This window comes from Tiliqua scincoides, chromosome 3 (genome assembly GCF_035046505.1).
Source record: "Tiliqua scincoides isolate rTilSci1 chromosome 3, rTilSci1.hap2, whole genome shotgun sequence".
Classification (NCBI taxonomy): Eukaryota; Metazoa; Chordata; class Lepidosauria; order Squamata; family Scincidae; genus Tiliqua; species Tiliqua scincoides.
In genome coordinates, this window is record NC_089823.1 from 165,899,051 (window position 1) to 165,916,492 (window position 17,442).

At 41.9% G+C, this 17,442-nt stretch overlaps 1 protein-coding gene across 3 annotated transcripts in view; it reads right to left on the reverse strand.

Annotated features, from left to right (window-relative positions):
* Positions 1-16,517, reverse strand: part of INPP5A (inositol polyphosphate-5-phosphatase A) — a 311,939-nt gene extending 295,422 nt beyond the window's left edge. For all 3 annotated transcript variants that reach the window (XM_066619882.1, XM_066619883.1, XM_066619884.1), the window contains exon 1: positions 15,778-16,517. In XM_066619882.1, coding sequence (XP_066475979.1) covers positions 15,778-15,852 — 75 coding nt within the window. In that variant the 5' untranslated portion in view covers positions 15,853-16,517. The remainder of the gene's footprint in view (positions 1-15,777) is intronic.
* Positions 16,518-17,442: the final 925 nt, after the last annotated feature.

A 17,442-nucleotide genomic window follows, 5' to 3' on the forward strand; every position in this document is an offset into this window, starting at 1 on the left:
CAAAGTGAAGTTTACCAGACATTTCTATAGTAAAATTAGGTTTTACAGTTCCCATGGGGATGGCTAGAGGTCTAAAATTAGGCAGCTTACTGAGACAAAATACAAGAACTGGTTTGTAAGTGTCACACAAGAGGGAAAATGAGATTCGGGGATCGGAAATCACTTACAGATCACAACTGATCTGTCATGCCATACGAATGCCATAACACGACCACAGTTTGAGAATGACAAGTTCACAAAAATCCTTGATCCACAACAAATTCTAACAGCAGCTGCAGAAAAGCAGATCCAGGGGGTGTTTTGCTTACAAGGGATCTACATCAACCTCAGAATGTATGGAAGGGATTTTTGAACTGCTTCTCCCCTCATTGCAGACTACACAGAAACCTTTCTCCCCCTCACTAGCGTCTTAAAAGAAATATGTGGATGTGGGAAAACAGTCAAACATTTCCTTCCTCACATGCATACCAAAGTGATACAGCCACCTCCTGCAACACTCTGATCAACCCTTAGACCTGGTTCACGCATGAATATGCATTGCTTGAATTCACTACACTTGATTATTGAAATGCCAAATGCAATGTAGCTGTGTATCATGCCAAATGTAATGCAGTTGTGTATCATGCTAACACACTTCTTCAAGAATGTCCAAAGATGCTCCAATATAAAAATGCAACGTCTCCTGAATTCCTATGCCTATAAATGGAAGGCACTTTAGGCACGGGTTATCTTTTACCTGCTCCCATATGATTCTGCCCACCTGTTAAAAACTTCAAGGTTCTGCTTCACACACTTTGCTATGTAAGGTTCAACTGGCAAGCATGCAATACAGAACATTTCTGTTGCAGCACCCAGGCTGTGGAACTGCCTGCCACAGAACAGTCAACCTGTTCCTATTCTTCAGTCTTTAGACAGGTGGTGAACACATGGCTATTTCACAATGTCTTTGGTCACAGATGATGAACCAAGAGGATCCCCCTGATTTTTGCTTTGTATTTTGATTTTTTAAAAATTGATTTTAAATTATTGAAAGCAACTTTACTAAATACAAAGCAAACTCACAAGGAACCACATGTTCCTACTTCTCACTAGTTTCCTTGACTATACCTTTGAACAATCAATTCATAAAAATATTAAGAAGATGACTTATGATAATGAATGTCTCTTATACAGGTCAGTCTTCTGTAGGGCTGGCCAAACTTGTTTAATGTAAGCGCTTCAGATGTTTGAGAGCTGCAATATTTAAGAAGCATTTAAATTCTTGCATATATTAACTCACCACGAACAATAAACCTACATTTTAATCCAGTGGACCTTCAGTTTATACCTGGTAAATAATTATAAAGCTTGAAAATTTCTTATTTAGCTTTCATGTTAATTGTGATGCGGAAAGGAGCTCAGCCAACATTTCCAAGAACTGTACATTATATGTCAACTGCAGCCCACGAGCCACAGTTTCGCCACTTGGTCTACTGTGAGCCTTTTAAACTACTCATACCCTGAAAACAACGCATATATACTTCTCAAAGTCAGTCACTAGACACAGAAAATGGAACTTCATAATTGGACTTCAGCCCTGAGCTTTGGGAAAGGCGGGGTATAAATATTTTAAATAAAGAAATAATTTATTTCGCATGAATGCTTAAACAATTTGCCAAGATCAGCTACTCAAACTGACACCAAGGGATACTGGACAGATGCACCATTACGTACAGGCGTGCCCCCATATCCATGGGTGATCTGTTCCAGAACTCTCCACGGTTATGTAAAACTGTACCTTCCTTGCCTCTGGAGAGTTCTCTGAGCCCAGCAGAGGCCGCAGATGTCGATCTCCGGCCTCTGCCGGGTTCAGGCTAAGCCCGACAGTTAAAAAAAAAAATTCTGGTTTCTCCATGAAACAGATGTTTTTATTGCCTTATAACAGGGGTGTGCAAAGTTTTTGGCAGGAGGGCCACATCATCTCTCTGACACTGTGTCGGGGGCCAGAGGAAAAAAGAATTAATTTACATTTAAAATTTGAATAAATTTACATAAATGAATTTATTAGAGATGCAACTTATATGAATGAATGAAGATCTTGCAATAGCTCAAGGCCTATAAAAGGCCTTGCACAAAGCAAGGCTGGCCTTTCCTTTGCTGCTGCTACTGCATCACAGATGTGAAACAGCAAGCAGTGGAGGGAGCCCTCATCCCACAGCTCATGCAAAAGGTCAAACAGTCGCCCTCACGCTGAGAGTAGTTGTGTCCAGCCAGTGCAGGCTCCAGCAAGTCACCGGAGGGCCAGAGGCTCACTGGAGACTTGGGGCTCCTTGAAGGCCGCATTGAGAGGCCTCGAGGGCCGCATGTGGCCCCAGGGCCGGGGTTTGGACACCCCTGCCTTATAAGGTACTAGGAGGCCTGGAAAAGCCTCCTGGAAAAGCATGAGGACAGATGTCCACAGCCTCTGCTGGGCTCAGAGGATACTGCAGAGGCAAGGGGAGCAGAGCTCCCCTCAGCTCCAAAGGGGGCATGTGCGAGGGGTCTTATGGATCCAGTCTGCGGAAAAATTGATCTGCAGATATGGGATCCGTGGATACTGTGGTCTCCCTGTATACGTGTGTGAAGGTAAAAAGGTAAAACTTCTATTTACTTATGCCAAGCACATGATACAAGAAGTCACTGGAGAAGCAAGCTGTTGGATAACAGAGCTTACTCACACCTTTTTGCTTTGGGATTCAACTAGGTTTTAAAAAGAAAAGGGAAGGAATGATCAGCATCCTTGTCCAATGATCTTGTCACCAATGATCTTGGTGACAACTTCCATGCTTCCATCAACAACAACAACAGTATTTATATACCGCTTTTCAACAAAAAGTTCACAAAGCGGTTTACAGAGAAAATCAAATATCTAATGGCTCCCTGTCCCAAAAGGGCTCACAATCTAAAAATATGCAAAAGAACACCAGCAGACAGCCACTAGAAAAGACACTGCTGGGGTGAGGTGGGCAAGTTACTCTCCCCCTGCAAAATAAAAGAGGAGCACCCACTTGAAAAAGTGCCTCTTAACCAGTTAGCAGGGGTACTGTTCCATCAGTACATCTTTTGGCTGCTGTTTCTTGAGAACAACTTCCAAGTTACTGCAACTGACTAACATACAAATCTTCATAGCACACAGTTCCTGGTGTTTTGAGCAAGAAAACCCTTATCTTAAAAATTGTTACATTCACTCCAAAAGAAAAACTATGTCAGCTGAACTGTTTTCAATATTCCCCTAAACTCCCAAATTTTCCATTGGAAAAACGGAAAATTGTCTGGGGCTTAGGGAGCCTTGAAAAAAATCTGTTTCTGAATTTGAGGTTTTTTTCTGGGCTTTCACAGCTCTGCAGACATACAGTAAGTAGGCATTGGGCATACAATATAAAATATGTACATTAATACAAAAATATGTAGTATTTTGTGCACACTTGCTCCTCCTTCATGCACACTTTGGACATTCCATTAGTGTCCAAACTGGCCCAGTTAAACCATGGGTTTAAACAACATGCAAAGCTACAATTTAACTGAACAGGATGCAACCGCAGCTCTGGACTCTGCATAGCTTTGCTCTAATGAGAAAAGATGGGGGGGAGGTTTCACAAGTTCTGAGTTCATTCACACAACAGAGCAACAAACTATTATTGCACAGATTGTCTGATCAGACCCAATACATAGTTATTCATATACTTTCCCTGGAGTTATTGCAATTTTTAATATAAAACAGTTGCCTATCTGCTTTACATCCCTGATAGGTACGTATTCAAGAAACACTCATGCGTATATACCTGCCACATGAACAGTCGTGAGGACAAGTCTGGGAAATATCCAGTCATGTGGTGAAACTCTTTGAAAGTGAACCAGACCCAAACATCTTTTGAATAGAAAAGGTCTCTTCTTGTTAAGAATGGTATCAAGATGGACTCTGGCCCAATTCACTTTCTACATAGCTATTCAAGAGCTGCCATCCCCTGTCCATCCCCCCCAAAATCCCATCCTTGCAAGCAGGTCAGGAAAAACTTTTTCCTTTAAAAAAATTCAGTTAAACTAAAGATCTAAACTAAAGAGGGCAAAGCAATAAAATACAGAGAAAGATAAGAAATTCAAGGGAAATGAGTCATTCATTAAGATAAAGAGTACTTGAGAGACTGCCTTCTTCCATATAGTCCAGCTTGCCCTCTACAGTCATCAGAGAGGGGTTTTTTGTTTTTTTTTTTAAGATATGAAGGTAGGAGGAGCAGCAGCAAGAAATAGGGCCTTCTCTGTAGTGGCAACAACTTCATGGAAATTTCTCCCTTGTAGTTTATGAAATGCTCCCTTTGGAAATGTTCTGTCAGGACTAAAAATATTCCTTTTTATATTAGCCTTCTGATTTTAATATGGTCATTTTAGTACAAGATGTTCTGCAGGTTTAATGAGCATGATTTATTGCTGCTTTGTATTTTATGTTCTGCTATTTCATTCTTTTATTATGGGGCGGTTGCTATTGGTTGCTTAAATTGTTTTGTTTTATACATTTTATATTTTTGTAAGATGTTCTGATTGCCTGTCTGGGGAAAAAAAGTGGGGTAAAATTTCAACAAACCAAAAAACATAAAAAGGGGGTGAGGACCACTTTAAAAAAAAAACACTCCACACAATTCTAATAAAAAATTAAGAGGAAATTATCTTCTTAGAAAACATTAAGGACATGAAGGACATGAAAGGGGATTGGACAAGTTTCTGGAGGAAAATCCACTAGGGGTTACAAGCCATAATGGATATGTGCAACCTCCTGATTTTAGAAATGGGCTACGTCAGAATGCCAGATGCAAGGGAGGGCACCAGGATGCAGGTCTCTTGTTGTCTTGCGTGCTCCCTGAGACATTTGGTGGGTCACTATGAGATACAGGAAGCTGGACTAGATGGGCCTATGGCCTGATCCAGTGGGGCTGTTCTTATGAAGCGGAGTGTAAACATCGATAATGCAACTTTTGAAGCAAAATGCAACAACTGAATGTGACATTACTAAGTAGGAATATTTTTTAAAGCATATATACTTCTGCAATGCACTTATTTGCAAACAATGCAAATTGCCTTTAGCAAAGGAATGAATATTATTCCATTACCAGATGCTGTGAAAAGGTCAGAGGTGGCAGAGAGCACACCTATGCAAAGTACATAAGATAAATTGACTAATCACCAGATTTTTTACTGCACCTCCTCATATTTAATTAGTAGCAATTTGTGACACTTGGATAATCTATAAGAAAAAGAAAGAGAATATGACTATTTCACAACCAAACTGTGAGCCAGTTAAGTGCGATAAAATGCAGCATGAAGACATAAGTGAGAAAGTACGACCACATCATTTGGTATGGTGGATGATAGAGACGTCATCTCCTTAAAATAAGAGCACACAGTTCCATCCTGAAAATCGATCTCTGCGACAGATAAAATCATTTTGAACTACTTTTTCCTTACACCTGTCAATTGGATACTTGATTCCCATTAATACTATTCTTAGAATCTCAATTGCAATGTGTAAATCAGGTAGGAGTTAATTTAAAAATATATTACATCCAAGTGTCATGAGAGAGAATCACTTCATCCTAAGCCTCCCTCAAACACAATATGACTACACGAGTCTTCCACACATCAGCAAAGAAGAGAACATATCTGTATGCAGGTGGATATGTGCAACCATGTCACTGGCAAGCTCTGTACATATAATAATACCAAAGTTTATGTACCTACTCAAGGGTCATAAGTCAGTTCATTCTTAGAGCCAAGTACAGGTGTTAGGATACATAAATGAAAAGGACCCTGGCCTTTAAGGAACACCTGAAAAATAAAAATATCAATTCTTGCTCTTCACCCCTTTCACTCTGAGCTCTTCTAATGGAACAGGTCCCAAAATTAAGCAATCTATTGACATAGACAGTTTCTGACCACTGTCATCGCTGTAAACAAGAAGCTGACAGATCAAGGAAGTTGTCCTTTATTTTCCCTTTTCCATTTATCAAGGCCTCCACTCTGAAAATCATATCTTAAATTCCTTCCATTTTAAATTATTTTGAAATTGGGAGGACAGTAGGAAGATCATGCATAGCAAGATCAGAACAAAGAAAAAAATGTACAGTAAAAATCAAAGGATTCTTTTATTACCACACTTTTGAAACCAGTAACATAAAAGAGTGATCACTTGGTCAAGAAAAGGATACACTGTGTATTACTCTTTACTTTATTTATAAAATTACTGTACACTGTGTATTACTCTTGCACAGTGCTGTTGAGTGACCAGTGTTTGTGAGAGAACCAGCATGGCATAGGTTCAGACTTGGACAGGGGGAAAATGGATTTAAATCCTCGCTCAGTCATGAAATTTGCATGTAAAATTGGGCCAACCTACTAGATGGGAAGTTGTTGTGAATATAAAGAATAAAGCACATACGTACCTCATTCTGAGCTCCTCGAAGGATGGGCAAAACAAACATGTAAATAATCATTAATGAGTACTGCCAAGGCCACAGAAGGGAGCCCCAAGTGTTAAAAATACTAAACAAGCAACTTTTCTGCCTCCTCGGTTTGAAACCCATAAACAACATCCCTCTAATTAAGGCTTGATGCCAATACAGAGAACATGGCACAGGTTATACTTTGGCTACAGCTACTTAAGGTCCTTAACAGTTGTCCCTTTCATTCTTTACAGAATTCACTAGTTTGTAATGGAGTAAACAGACCTTAAAAGACAGTTCTATAAAGGCTTCTTAATTCTGTATTATGTCAATGTTCTAGATTCTAGAGGGGGGGGGAAGAGGGAAAGAGCACCCTGACTTCATTTTGAATACAGTCTAAAAACACACAGAAATGTGTCCTTCTGTGCTTCAGCCAGAGTCATCATTTTCAGGAAGTTCTAAACTATGCTTTTAAACACAAACAGGCTGGCAATAGCACGTGGGTAACCTGAACTCTTCATGTTGTCACTGTCAGCAACAATACAGAACAATAAAAACAAGAAGCATTTTTATAGTGATGCTTATCATTGCATGGTTAAGTTCATAAAAACCAATTTTATTCACATGTCCATACAATGTAGTTTCCCGTTATTGAAATCCTTAGATTGCATTTTCCTGAGTAAAATGGTTTGACACTGAGCTTACAAATAGAAGATTCTTCCTCCCAAAAATATGGAAAAGGTGATCTTTGAACACAGGAAATCCTGATTTCCAGCTCAGTCCCTTAACTGTTTACATTTAACCAAACTCCTTACTAATGTTCTTTCCCTACCTCTCCAGAATCCAGCTGAGTCTCTTAGCCACTATGCTACACCAGCTCTCACTCTATGGCCAGAATTTCTCTCAAAAATGGAGCAAAGGAGGATACTGACTAAAAGCTAAAAACTAAGCAAAACTACTGTATTTCTGAAGGAGAAAGACTAGTCCTATAACATAGTCTTAAGGAATATCATACAACAAATTTGCTGAAGCTAAGCAGACCTTGACGGGGTCACTGGCTAAGTAGGTTACTACCTAGAACCCAATATCCGCTGCCTTCTGTTTCATCATGGCACACAGCATATAATAAACAGGGACCAAAAAAGTTCCTTCCATTCTATAGATTTTCTCCCAGAACAGCATAAAATTATAGACCGGTGGTTCTCAAACTTTTAGCACCGGGACCCACTTTTTAGAATGAGAATCTGTCAGAACCCACTGGAAGTGATGTCCTGACCAGAAGTGACATCATCAAGCAGAAAATTTTTAACAATCCTAGGCTACAATCCTACCCACACTTACCCAGGAGTAAGTTCCATTTACTACCATTGTTAAAAGCATATACATAGTTGCCTGTTAAAAGTACAGATTTGTAATATTTCCCCAAATGCAGTCACATACCATGGGAATATCAAGTCTAATATATTAAAAACAAAATATTGAAATGAATGGGGACCCACCTAGTGGGTCCCGACCTACAGTTTGAGAAACACTGTTATAGACATTTCTTGTTTAAGATCAACAGGGCAGCATCAATGCACACTCTGACCAACCAGTTAGACCTACTGCAAAGCCAAATTTCAAGAGCAGTTGCCACACCGCAGCAAATTAGACAGAGCCATGAAACCAGAGTGAAATTCATTTAGGCTGCATAATCTTACTTTCAGTGAAATACTGGGGTGAGGGGTGTTGGTTGGTTGGTTGTATAAATACAAGGTGATTTTTTGACCCAAAAACGCAGCTACCTAGATTTGGTATCATTTGAACAATATACAAGGGCTATACAATCAGTATCAAGCAGAATCCCTCATATAGTGTCCATTGAGAAATACCCTCTATAAAAACATTACACTACACCGAGTTGTGTGTTCTGTGCATCTTAGCTTATATTATTTCACATGTAAAATTTTGTTCATAAGATTCCGAACAAACAAAAATATCACACCTCACGGAGTATCACACAAAACAGAGAAATACAAACCTCGGGCTAGCAAAAATGTTCATTCTGTCTCATGAAGTAACTGCAATCCTCATAAGAAAAGCAAGGACAAGACAATAAATCCTGCCTCATAACCCAATTATGTTAGTTTACTTAGCAGAGAAAAAACAACTGGTGGTTTTACAGCTCAGGATGTATGTAAATAGGCACACACAAAATTCCAGAGGGTCACCATTTTGATGCCCAGTTGCATGAACCATAAGGAAAAACAAAACCAAACAACATATTCTCGATTCAGCAACAGTACATTACTATCTAATTAATTTATAAAACGTTTTAAACAAAAGCAGAAAGAGGAAAAAAATTTCAGTCATTTCTTTTTACTTTACTACTTTGTCCATATCTACCAAACTACCAACTAATAGCGATTCCTCATTGATAAGAGCAACTACTTATCTCAGGGTCAAATATACAATAGATCCTTTTTTCCCCTCCAAAGAGTAAGAAACAAATAAAGCTGAACTGCTAGTTCATAAATGTCAAACCTTGGAGTGTCAGCTTTAAAAACCAATCATAATTCACTTCATAAAACAGTATTTCTTAATTATTGTCCCAATTCCAGATTTCTGACTGTTCAATTTCCATTCATGATTCCAACTGTAACAAGCTAGAGAAGCTAGAGAAGGAGTAAATGTTAGAATACTGGGTCTTTCCCCACCCTGAAATAAATGTTGCTTAACATATGGGAGAAAGTTATATGTTCTTGTGTAGCTAGTACATTACACATCTAGAAAGTGTTGACTTTGGTTGCGAGTCTGTGTAGATCTTTGGGTGGAATTTAATTTATTGATAGATGTCCTTATTTGGGGGACATGTTTATTTCCCTGAGTGAATCCGCACAAAACGGAACATTTTATTACCTATTCCAGAATTACTGTACAAAGCAGATTTGCAGCCCAACTTCACACGTAATTTACTCAGGGACTTATTCCGAAGTTATCACAGGACTGCAACCTTAGAAGGCAAACTTTAAGGCTGAAATCCAACACACACTTGGGAGTACGCTCTATTGAATACAACAGGACTTAGCGCCGAGTACACATGCAAGAGGTTGGGCTGACATCTCACAACGTGTATTGCTGATAGTTCCATCTCAGAAGTGAGATGCAAGACAGCCGTGAACCAAACTGTTTTCAGTCAGAACATTTGGAACTATTGTGAAAGGACACTGTGGACAGAGATCAACTTTTTCAAATTAATTCAATGGCAAAACCAACTGCCTCAGGGTTGGCTGACCATTGGTTCTCAAATGTTAGACTCAAATACCCTCAAAGTACATAGATTTACAAATACAGTAGAGGGAGTTGCACTTCCAATTTACATGATACAGCTCAAGGTTTACAGTGCCACTGGTGCTGGAGAAAGGAAAAACAGCACAGTTTTTGTGCACCTAACAGATTATTCTTCCAAGGTGAATTAGGGTGCGGTTGTAAGTCACTGCTTTGACATTATAAGTTACCCACTTATAAGAGGCCACTTATAAGAGACCCACTGAGGAGCAACTCATAATAGGCAGCAGGGAATGTGTTTTAGATGCATTCAGAATGGGTTCAGCAAGCCAGAAATTATAAGCCTTCTCTGATAACGATGGGAACACTATGTTCTTGGGCAATGAAACTTTCTAGTCAATTTACAGGCACCACTACAGAAGCTAAACATTCTCAGACTAGTCATATTTCACTGCATTGTCAGACCCATTTCATTCTCAATCATGTACTTATTTGTTTAGAATCTTTTCATGGCACTTGTGGATGTTAAGAGAGTTCAAATTACTGGCCACACTGATCTCAGATAGACTACTATAGAGATCAACTATGGGCATACCCTGGGACACATTTGGTCCCTGTTGCCTCAGAAGCTAGTGATCCATATCCATTTCTGTTCTGAGTTTGGCAGTAGCCTGTTTTACAGGGTAGAGAGTAGAGATTTTGGTTATCACCCTAGCTCCCTCTCACAGTAGGCCTATAACAAAACTACTTTCTAGCAAGGATGCTATTACAACATAGGTTCAATCTTACTGAGATGGCATACCTGTGTGCTTTAGGGCGCAATCCTAACCCACTTTCCAGCACCAACATAAGAGCAATGCAGCTCCCGAGGTAAGGGAATAAACATTCCCTTACTTTGAGGAGGCCTCCATGAGTGTCACCCAAATGCAGGACGCAGCACATGCCCCATTGGCACTACTATGCCAATGCTGGAAAGTTGGTTAGGATTTGGGTCTTAGTTGTACAATTTCAGATTATCATTAAGGACTTATCACTGAAAATTTCATCATATTAAAAAAAACTGCACACAAAACTAGATGTCAGTAAAGATTCTAGCCTAACCTTTCCCCAGATTTATGGTTTTCTATGTGTGGGGATTTTTTTTCTTTTTGAATAGAATTGTGCAAACCTCCACCTTCAGTTTGAATAGATTAAGCCCAGACACAGGCATGAGATCTAGGCCACAGAAGAAAAAGCTAGCATAATTCCAAAACGGAATAGGTATTGGGAAGACCAGGCCAGCAGGATCTGGTGAACTTTGATTCAATCACCATCTGCAGCTAGTTTATAATTCAGAATTTCAAATGTAATTAGGAGCAAATAAAAGAACTTGTCCAAAATGGTAAGATAAAATCTTATTGGGTTGGATGTGATCCACTCAAAATTCAATTTTGTCATCTTACTGATTTCACTGAAAGAGATTTAAGCACGTTTAGTTCTCCTACTGAAGTCAATTGGACTTAAAAGTGCTTAACTTTGGTTAGATTACGGTTATAGACTGAAAAAGGTAGATGAACAGATTGGTGAGCTACAATCCTGCTGACACGCACCTGGATCCAATCATGCAAAGGTTAGTACGTCTCTATACAAAGGAAGATAACATCTGCAATCCAGCACAGGCCTATACACAGTTGTCCCACTGCAGTCAATGATAAGTACATGTGCACTTATGTATACATGCTGTGAACTCCCCCCATTTGCCTCAAAATCCATTCATTATCTCCCTCACCACAAGCTTTCCTGGAAACTGTTGGGGGGGGGGGGAACCTAAAGGGTTTTCAAGTTTTCTGAGAATGCTCAGAAAAGAAAAAAAATGAACAAGGTACAATTCAAGTCTCCCTGCTCTATACCTCCCCATCCCAGAAAAAAATATTTTTGAAAAGAGAATAAGGTAACAGAGAAGACACTCTGGAGACCAGAGGAGCCTTGAAGGTCTCTCTAGCCAGAAATGGCATTTTCTGCTTGGAAACATATATAGTTTCCTGTTCAGAAATACCAAATGTTGCCATACACCTATTTGCTAACTTTTATGCAAAACAGATTTTGGCTTAACCAACTCCAAGTTTCACACCTGTATGTGAATGGAATATCTACAGAATACTTTCAAAAAGGAACGCAAAATTAAATTGCGTGCCTGAACAGACAAGTTGTAGTAAGTTCACAGTAGCCAGAAGGAATACTTTTGCACACAATATTAACTACAGTAGTAATTTCACAGTTAAGTCATGGAATTTACTGCCATAGGATGTGGTGATGGTCACTAGCTTACATGGCTTGTTGAAAGAGTTAAATTCATAGAGGATAGTGGTTGACAGCCCTATTAGCCATCATAGCTAAATATAACCTCCATGTTCAGATGTTTAAATATCAGATGCAACAACAGGGCCAGGATATTGCCTTCACACCCTCCCAGAGACACCTTACTGGCCAATTTTGGAAACAGAATGCTGAACCCCTGGCCTGATCCAGTGGGTTTCTTCTTTATGTTGTTAATATTTCTGAGATAGCTGAATGGAATGTTCTACAGGAAAAGAAAATAGTTGTTTTTCTTTTCCTTTTTTCCTGTGAGAGCTAAGGCAGTGGACGCTTTCATCTTTTTCCTAACACTTCTCAAACTTCAAAGGCGCACTAACGCATTTCAGCTGCCTGTCTGAAACCATGATAAACCGCATGACAGCTTGAGAAAAAAGGGAAAAACAGAAAAGGAAGCGAAGAATAAGTAGACTATACTATTGCAAAATACTGTGGGGTTTTGCTGCTGCCCCAGGCCATGAACTCAAAACGTTCAGCAAAGTAGTCCCACAACTTTAGTATACCTATGTCAAAGTCGCTGTGGTGCAGCCTGCAGCTGTCTTTCTGCATTGCCTGCCTACTCCACATCTGGTATTTCAAGTACATTACTACAGTACTAATTAAGGAAGATACTCCAGAAGTTTCATTATGGCTTCTAAATGAGAATAAAAGCCTGTTTTTCAGTTTTTAAAAATATTAGTTTACCCATTTTTGCCTGGCCCACAAGTGCACACATTTGGTCCCTGTTGCATATATGCAAAATTGGACAGAAATGGCTTAAAAACATACAAAATAATCCTATGCATACTTACTGTTCCATTGTACTGCATGGATCAGTATTATTAGAAAGTAGCATTACTCTCTAACAAATGTTTTTAGGATGGCAGCCTAAGGTTACAATGCTAAGCACACGTACTTGAAAGTAAACCATATTCAGTTAAGTGGGGCTTACTCTGAGTAAACATGCATAGGTATTTTACAGTGCAATATTATTTAATGTGCTTATCTTTAAGCATAGAGTAACTGAATGGAAATGTTATACTACAGAAAGTACATTCTAATACAAACACTCGTCACAAGCAATTTATTAAAGATCAGAGTTATTCCCTCTCTCTCCCCCCCCCAACATTACCCAATAGTCTCAATTTATGGTGATTTCAAATAAGATAAAAAAAAACTTGCCAAACTGTACAAATATCTAGATGTGTGCATACCCCCCCAGCAACAATCAGACAGAGTTCCTTATTTATGCAAGTTCACATTGTGCTGCAGTGGATAAATATACTAATAGATAAGGGTAAATATTCAATAAAGGTAACCAATACTCTAGAGAAATTGAGCTTCTCCCCCCCCCCCCCAATTATCAATTTGCATGGTTTTTTGCACCAGGTGTTCACTACAAAACCCAATCTGTGACAAAGAGAGGAACTAACAGTATTTCACATTCCTGTGTGGCTTTCAACTGCTTATCCAATGTTCTCATTCATGCACATCCTCTGATTCAGTCCTTCCCTGTGTCACGAATCATCAACCTGCTTAACTAACCTAACCAAAGCAAGCACATTAATTCCTTCCTTCTCTTTCTCTCTCCTTTCTTTCTTTGGTTTTGCACACCAGATATTTATATTTGATGAATATACCTGAAGCTGGAAAACCTGATTGGCATTTTACATTTCCTACTAATAAAAAGTATATTCCTGAGCTGTTAGCAATGAAAAACTCTCAGGTTATTCTTAATTTCTTCAAACTCTTAAACCCTTTTCAAGACATAAAGCACAGGAGGACACTGAACAAGAATAAAAACATACATTTCCCTACAACCAAGAACATTTAGACAGCATACATGTTTACACTCTTGTGGTCACAGCAGTCTCTCTCATTTCCCAAAATAAAAACATACAGTCTCAAAAATCTGGTCCAATCTAACAAGAACGTGAGATGGAGTTCCCAGGTCAGAAGCAGCACAAACAATACTTTTTGTATACCCATGCATGTTGCTGGACAATCCCATACAGCTTGTTCACCATACAAAATCAGGTGATGAATACACAACATTAAATGATTTCAGTACCTTTCTTTGGCTCATCCATATATACACCACCCACATACAAACTTGCACACCTCCTCTTATGGCCTCAAACACAATGTGTTTCACATGTAAAGAAATCAAGTGATATGTGTGCATGTGTGAACAAGATCTTAAAAGGAATACCATCATATATTTATTCTAAGTGTGTATATACAGGCTTTTCACTTTAAATGCACAAGGAGGCATTGAGCAACCGCCAACCCAGTCCACAGCAACTCCCATGATTCAGGCACAACTTTCTCCTGTGAACACACACATGGGGATGTCTGCAGATCAGCAGTGCATCACCATGTCAGACTTCCCTGGAAGTTATTCAGAGATCTGGTGTCTCAAAATGCATCCTTAAGGATGACGGAGGGGCTACAATCCCATCCACACTTATCTGGGAGTATGCCCCACTGACTATGATGGGACTCACTTCCGCGTAGACATGCACAGGACTGGGCTGCGAGCCTGGTTACATGAAACAGGCACAGTACTAAGGGCCCAATCCTATTCAACTTTCCAGTGCCAGTGCAGCTACATGGAAAGGGAACAAACATTCCCTTACCTTGGGGATGCCTCCATGACTGTCCCCCTACTACAGGATGCAGTGCATGTCCTGTTGGCAGGGCTGCACCAGCACTGGAAAGTTGGATAGGATTTGGCTCTGAGGCTGCAATCCTGTACACACTTTCCTGGGAGGAAGCCTCATTGAGTGCAATGGGGCTTACTTCTGAGTAGACAGGCACTGAGTAGAAGTGCACTGTCCCAAACAGAGCAGGTTGGAGCAGAAGTTTGGTCTGCTTTGGTGTCAGCACTGCGCACAAGCTATGGGGAGATCTGCACACAAAACTAGGGGCTGTGCCTACGACATGGGTGAAGCTGGAGGTCTGTGGTCCAGGACCAGCACAAACACCCCCACCACCACTGGGGGCACTGGGCAGCTGCCCCAGCACGCGCACAGGCAGAGAGCACTGAGCCCAAGAGGGAGGGCAGAGCGTGGGCGTGTGCAGAGAGGGAGGGCCTGAAGAAGGCCACTGTTTCGAAAGCTTCCTGAGAAGAGGGGTCAAGAGGCAGGTCAGGGCAAGGCAGGGCTGGGCTGGCTGAGCGCGTAAAGGGCCAGCCACGCGAGGTGCGCTCGGAGGTGGAGCGGCGCCTCCAAGCCACTCTCTGGGCTGGTGGCGCGCAGGGCGTCCCAAAGGGAATCCCCGTCTGACGCGCCAGGCAGCACCGCTGGGGACAATGCCAGAACGGGCACGCACAGGCACAGGCAGGCTCGACTTGGCCAGTGGGTTTAGCAACGCATCCGCAACAGGGGGTGAAGTGGGAGCCCTGCCACCCTCCAAAAGGGAGACAAGAAGGGCGCTAGGACCAAGAGAACCCCCCACCCGTCTGCCAGCCACCTACCTACCTCCCCCCCCCCCTTCCTTACTAAGGAAGTAAGCTGGTGCAGTCATGATCACCGACCACTCCAGCAGGGATGCAGGGCAAAGACACCAACCCTTGCAAACGCACTCACACAAGGAATTCCCACCATGCCCACCACAACCCCAGCTCTCCAGCTTGGCGGGGCCCACCTGTATCTCTTCCACAAACCCCCAGAAGCCCACAACTTTATCCCAGGATTCTTGCAAACCTTGTGCTGCTGCTGTTACTTACATCATCAAACAAGGATCCGACGTTGGCTGTGACTAACAAGATCCCGGTATTGGCGACAGCCCCTTTGATCGCCATGATATTGGCCCCCAAAACAAAGAGTTCAGTTTAGATGTATTAATTTAAAAAAAGACACCACCCAGCAACAAGGGGGCACCCACTACACGTCCTCCCCAATTGCACTAAAAAATAGATCCACTTGGAAATCAAACGTGCCAGCCAGAGGGAGGGATGCAGTCATCAATCAGCAGTCCAGGGCCAGCCAAGGGAAGTTCAAAGCTCTGCTGGAGAGTTCTTGGTTTGGGTGCTGCTCTTTCTCCTTGTCACACACTCTTGGCTCGCAGTGCCCCAGGGAAGGAGGAAGAACCTCTGAATCCTCCCTCCAGGGGCAGGAAGGCAGGCATCAGGGCTGAGCCCCTGGTCTCATGCTCGCTGGCTTTCCCTTGCAGGCTGCTTCCCTGGGCAGAATGGGGTGGGGGGAGAGGGAAAAAAAAAAAAAGACTTTGCTCTTAGATCTCCCCCTTCGCAGCCATTGGGTTTCTGCCTGGAAAGTTCCTCCTCTTGCTGGTGGCTGTTGCTGCTGCTGCTCCCAGATCCTGGGGCATTGCAAAATCCAGTGCAAAATAAAAGCAGGGCAGCTGGAAGGAAGGAAAAAAGAGTTGGGGAGCGGAAGGGGCTGCGGTGTCCTTCCTTCCAGGGAAAAAAAGGCAATGCAACCACCGGCACCCCTCCTCCCCCTTGCAGATCCCAGCCCCGGCTGCAATAACAGCAGAGAAGCAGCAGCAGCAACGACGAGTAGATCGCTGCACTCCCCTGACGTCACGGGCCTGACAAGGCGAGTCTTAAAAGGGCAACGCAATTGGCTGCCAGCCCCAGGGGAACTGGAACGTGCTTTGAATGGGCAAGGCAGCAGGGTTCTTCTCTGGCCGTGTCCTTACACACTGTGCACGCTGCAGGTGGGCAGGGTGCTGTGCAAGCCTTAACCGGCATCACTCTGCACACCCTGCACAACAACAACGGCTTGCACAACAAGCCTCATCTGCACGGTTCAGAACACCACGCCAACCTTTGCACCGATCACTGTTAGCACCCACTGGGTGCTCACCTGTTTGCAAAAGTGCCAGACGACCATCAGCATGCACCAGGAAGATTCCCCATCGCACCGCCAGCTAACCAGAGATGGGACATCATCTGGTTTGCTGTTGGCTCTCCACAAACAGATGACATTACCAGCAGAAATGTTCTGAATATTCCAGGATTAATTAGCAAGATGATTCCTTTTCCAAAGACCGGCATCCTGGAAATTATGATCCCTGGTTCAGGAGCAAGTTTACTCATCCCTGCCTGACTCAAGAATTTTGCCAGGTCAACAGGGCCACAGGTGGATCAGAGGAGCAGACCTGAGATACAGGCCAACTGCTGAGCCCAACTGAGCTCAACTAGAAAAAGGCCAAAGGGCCAGCAGACAGGAGAAATCAGACGGTAGAGAATGGCCCAACTCAGACCTGGACCCCAACCTGCTGCCCCAAAGCCCAGGATTCCTGTTGCCAAAACTTATCCTGGGAACTTCCTGCCGCTTAGTTCAAGCAAAACTGATTTAATACCAAACACTTAAGTGAACAGTTAACAAGGAAGATTTATTGAGGACTGAATAGAATAGTATTCAAG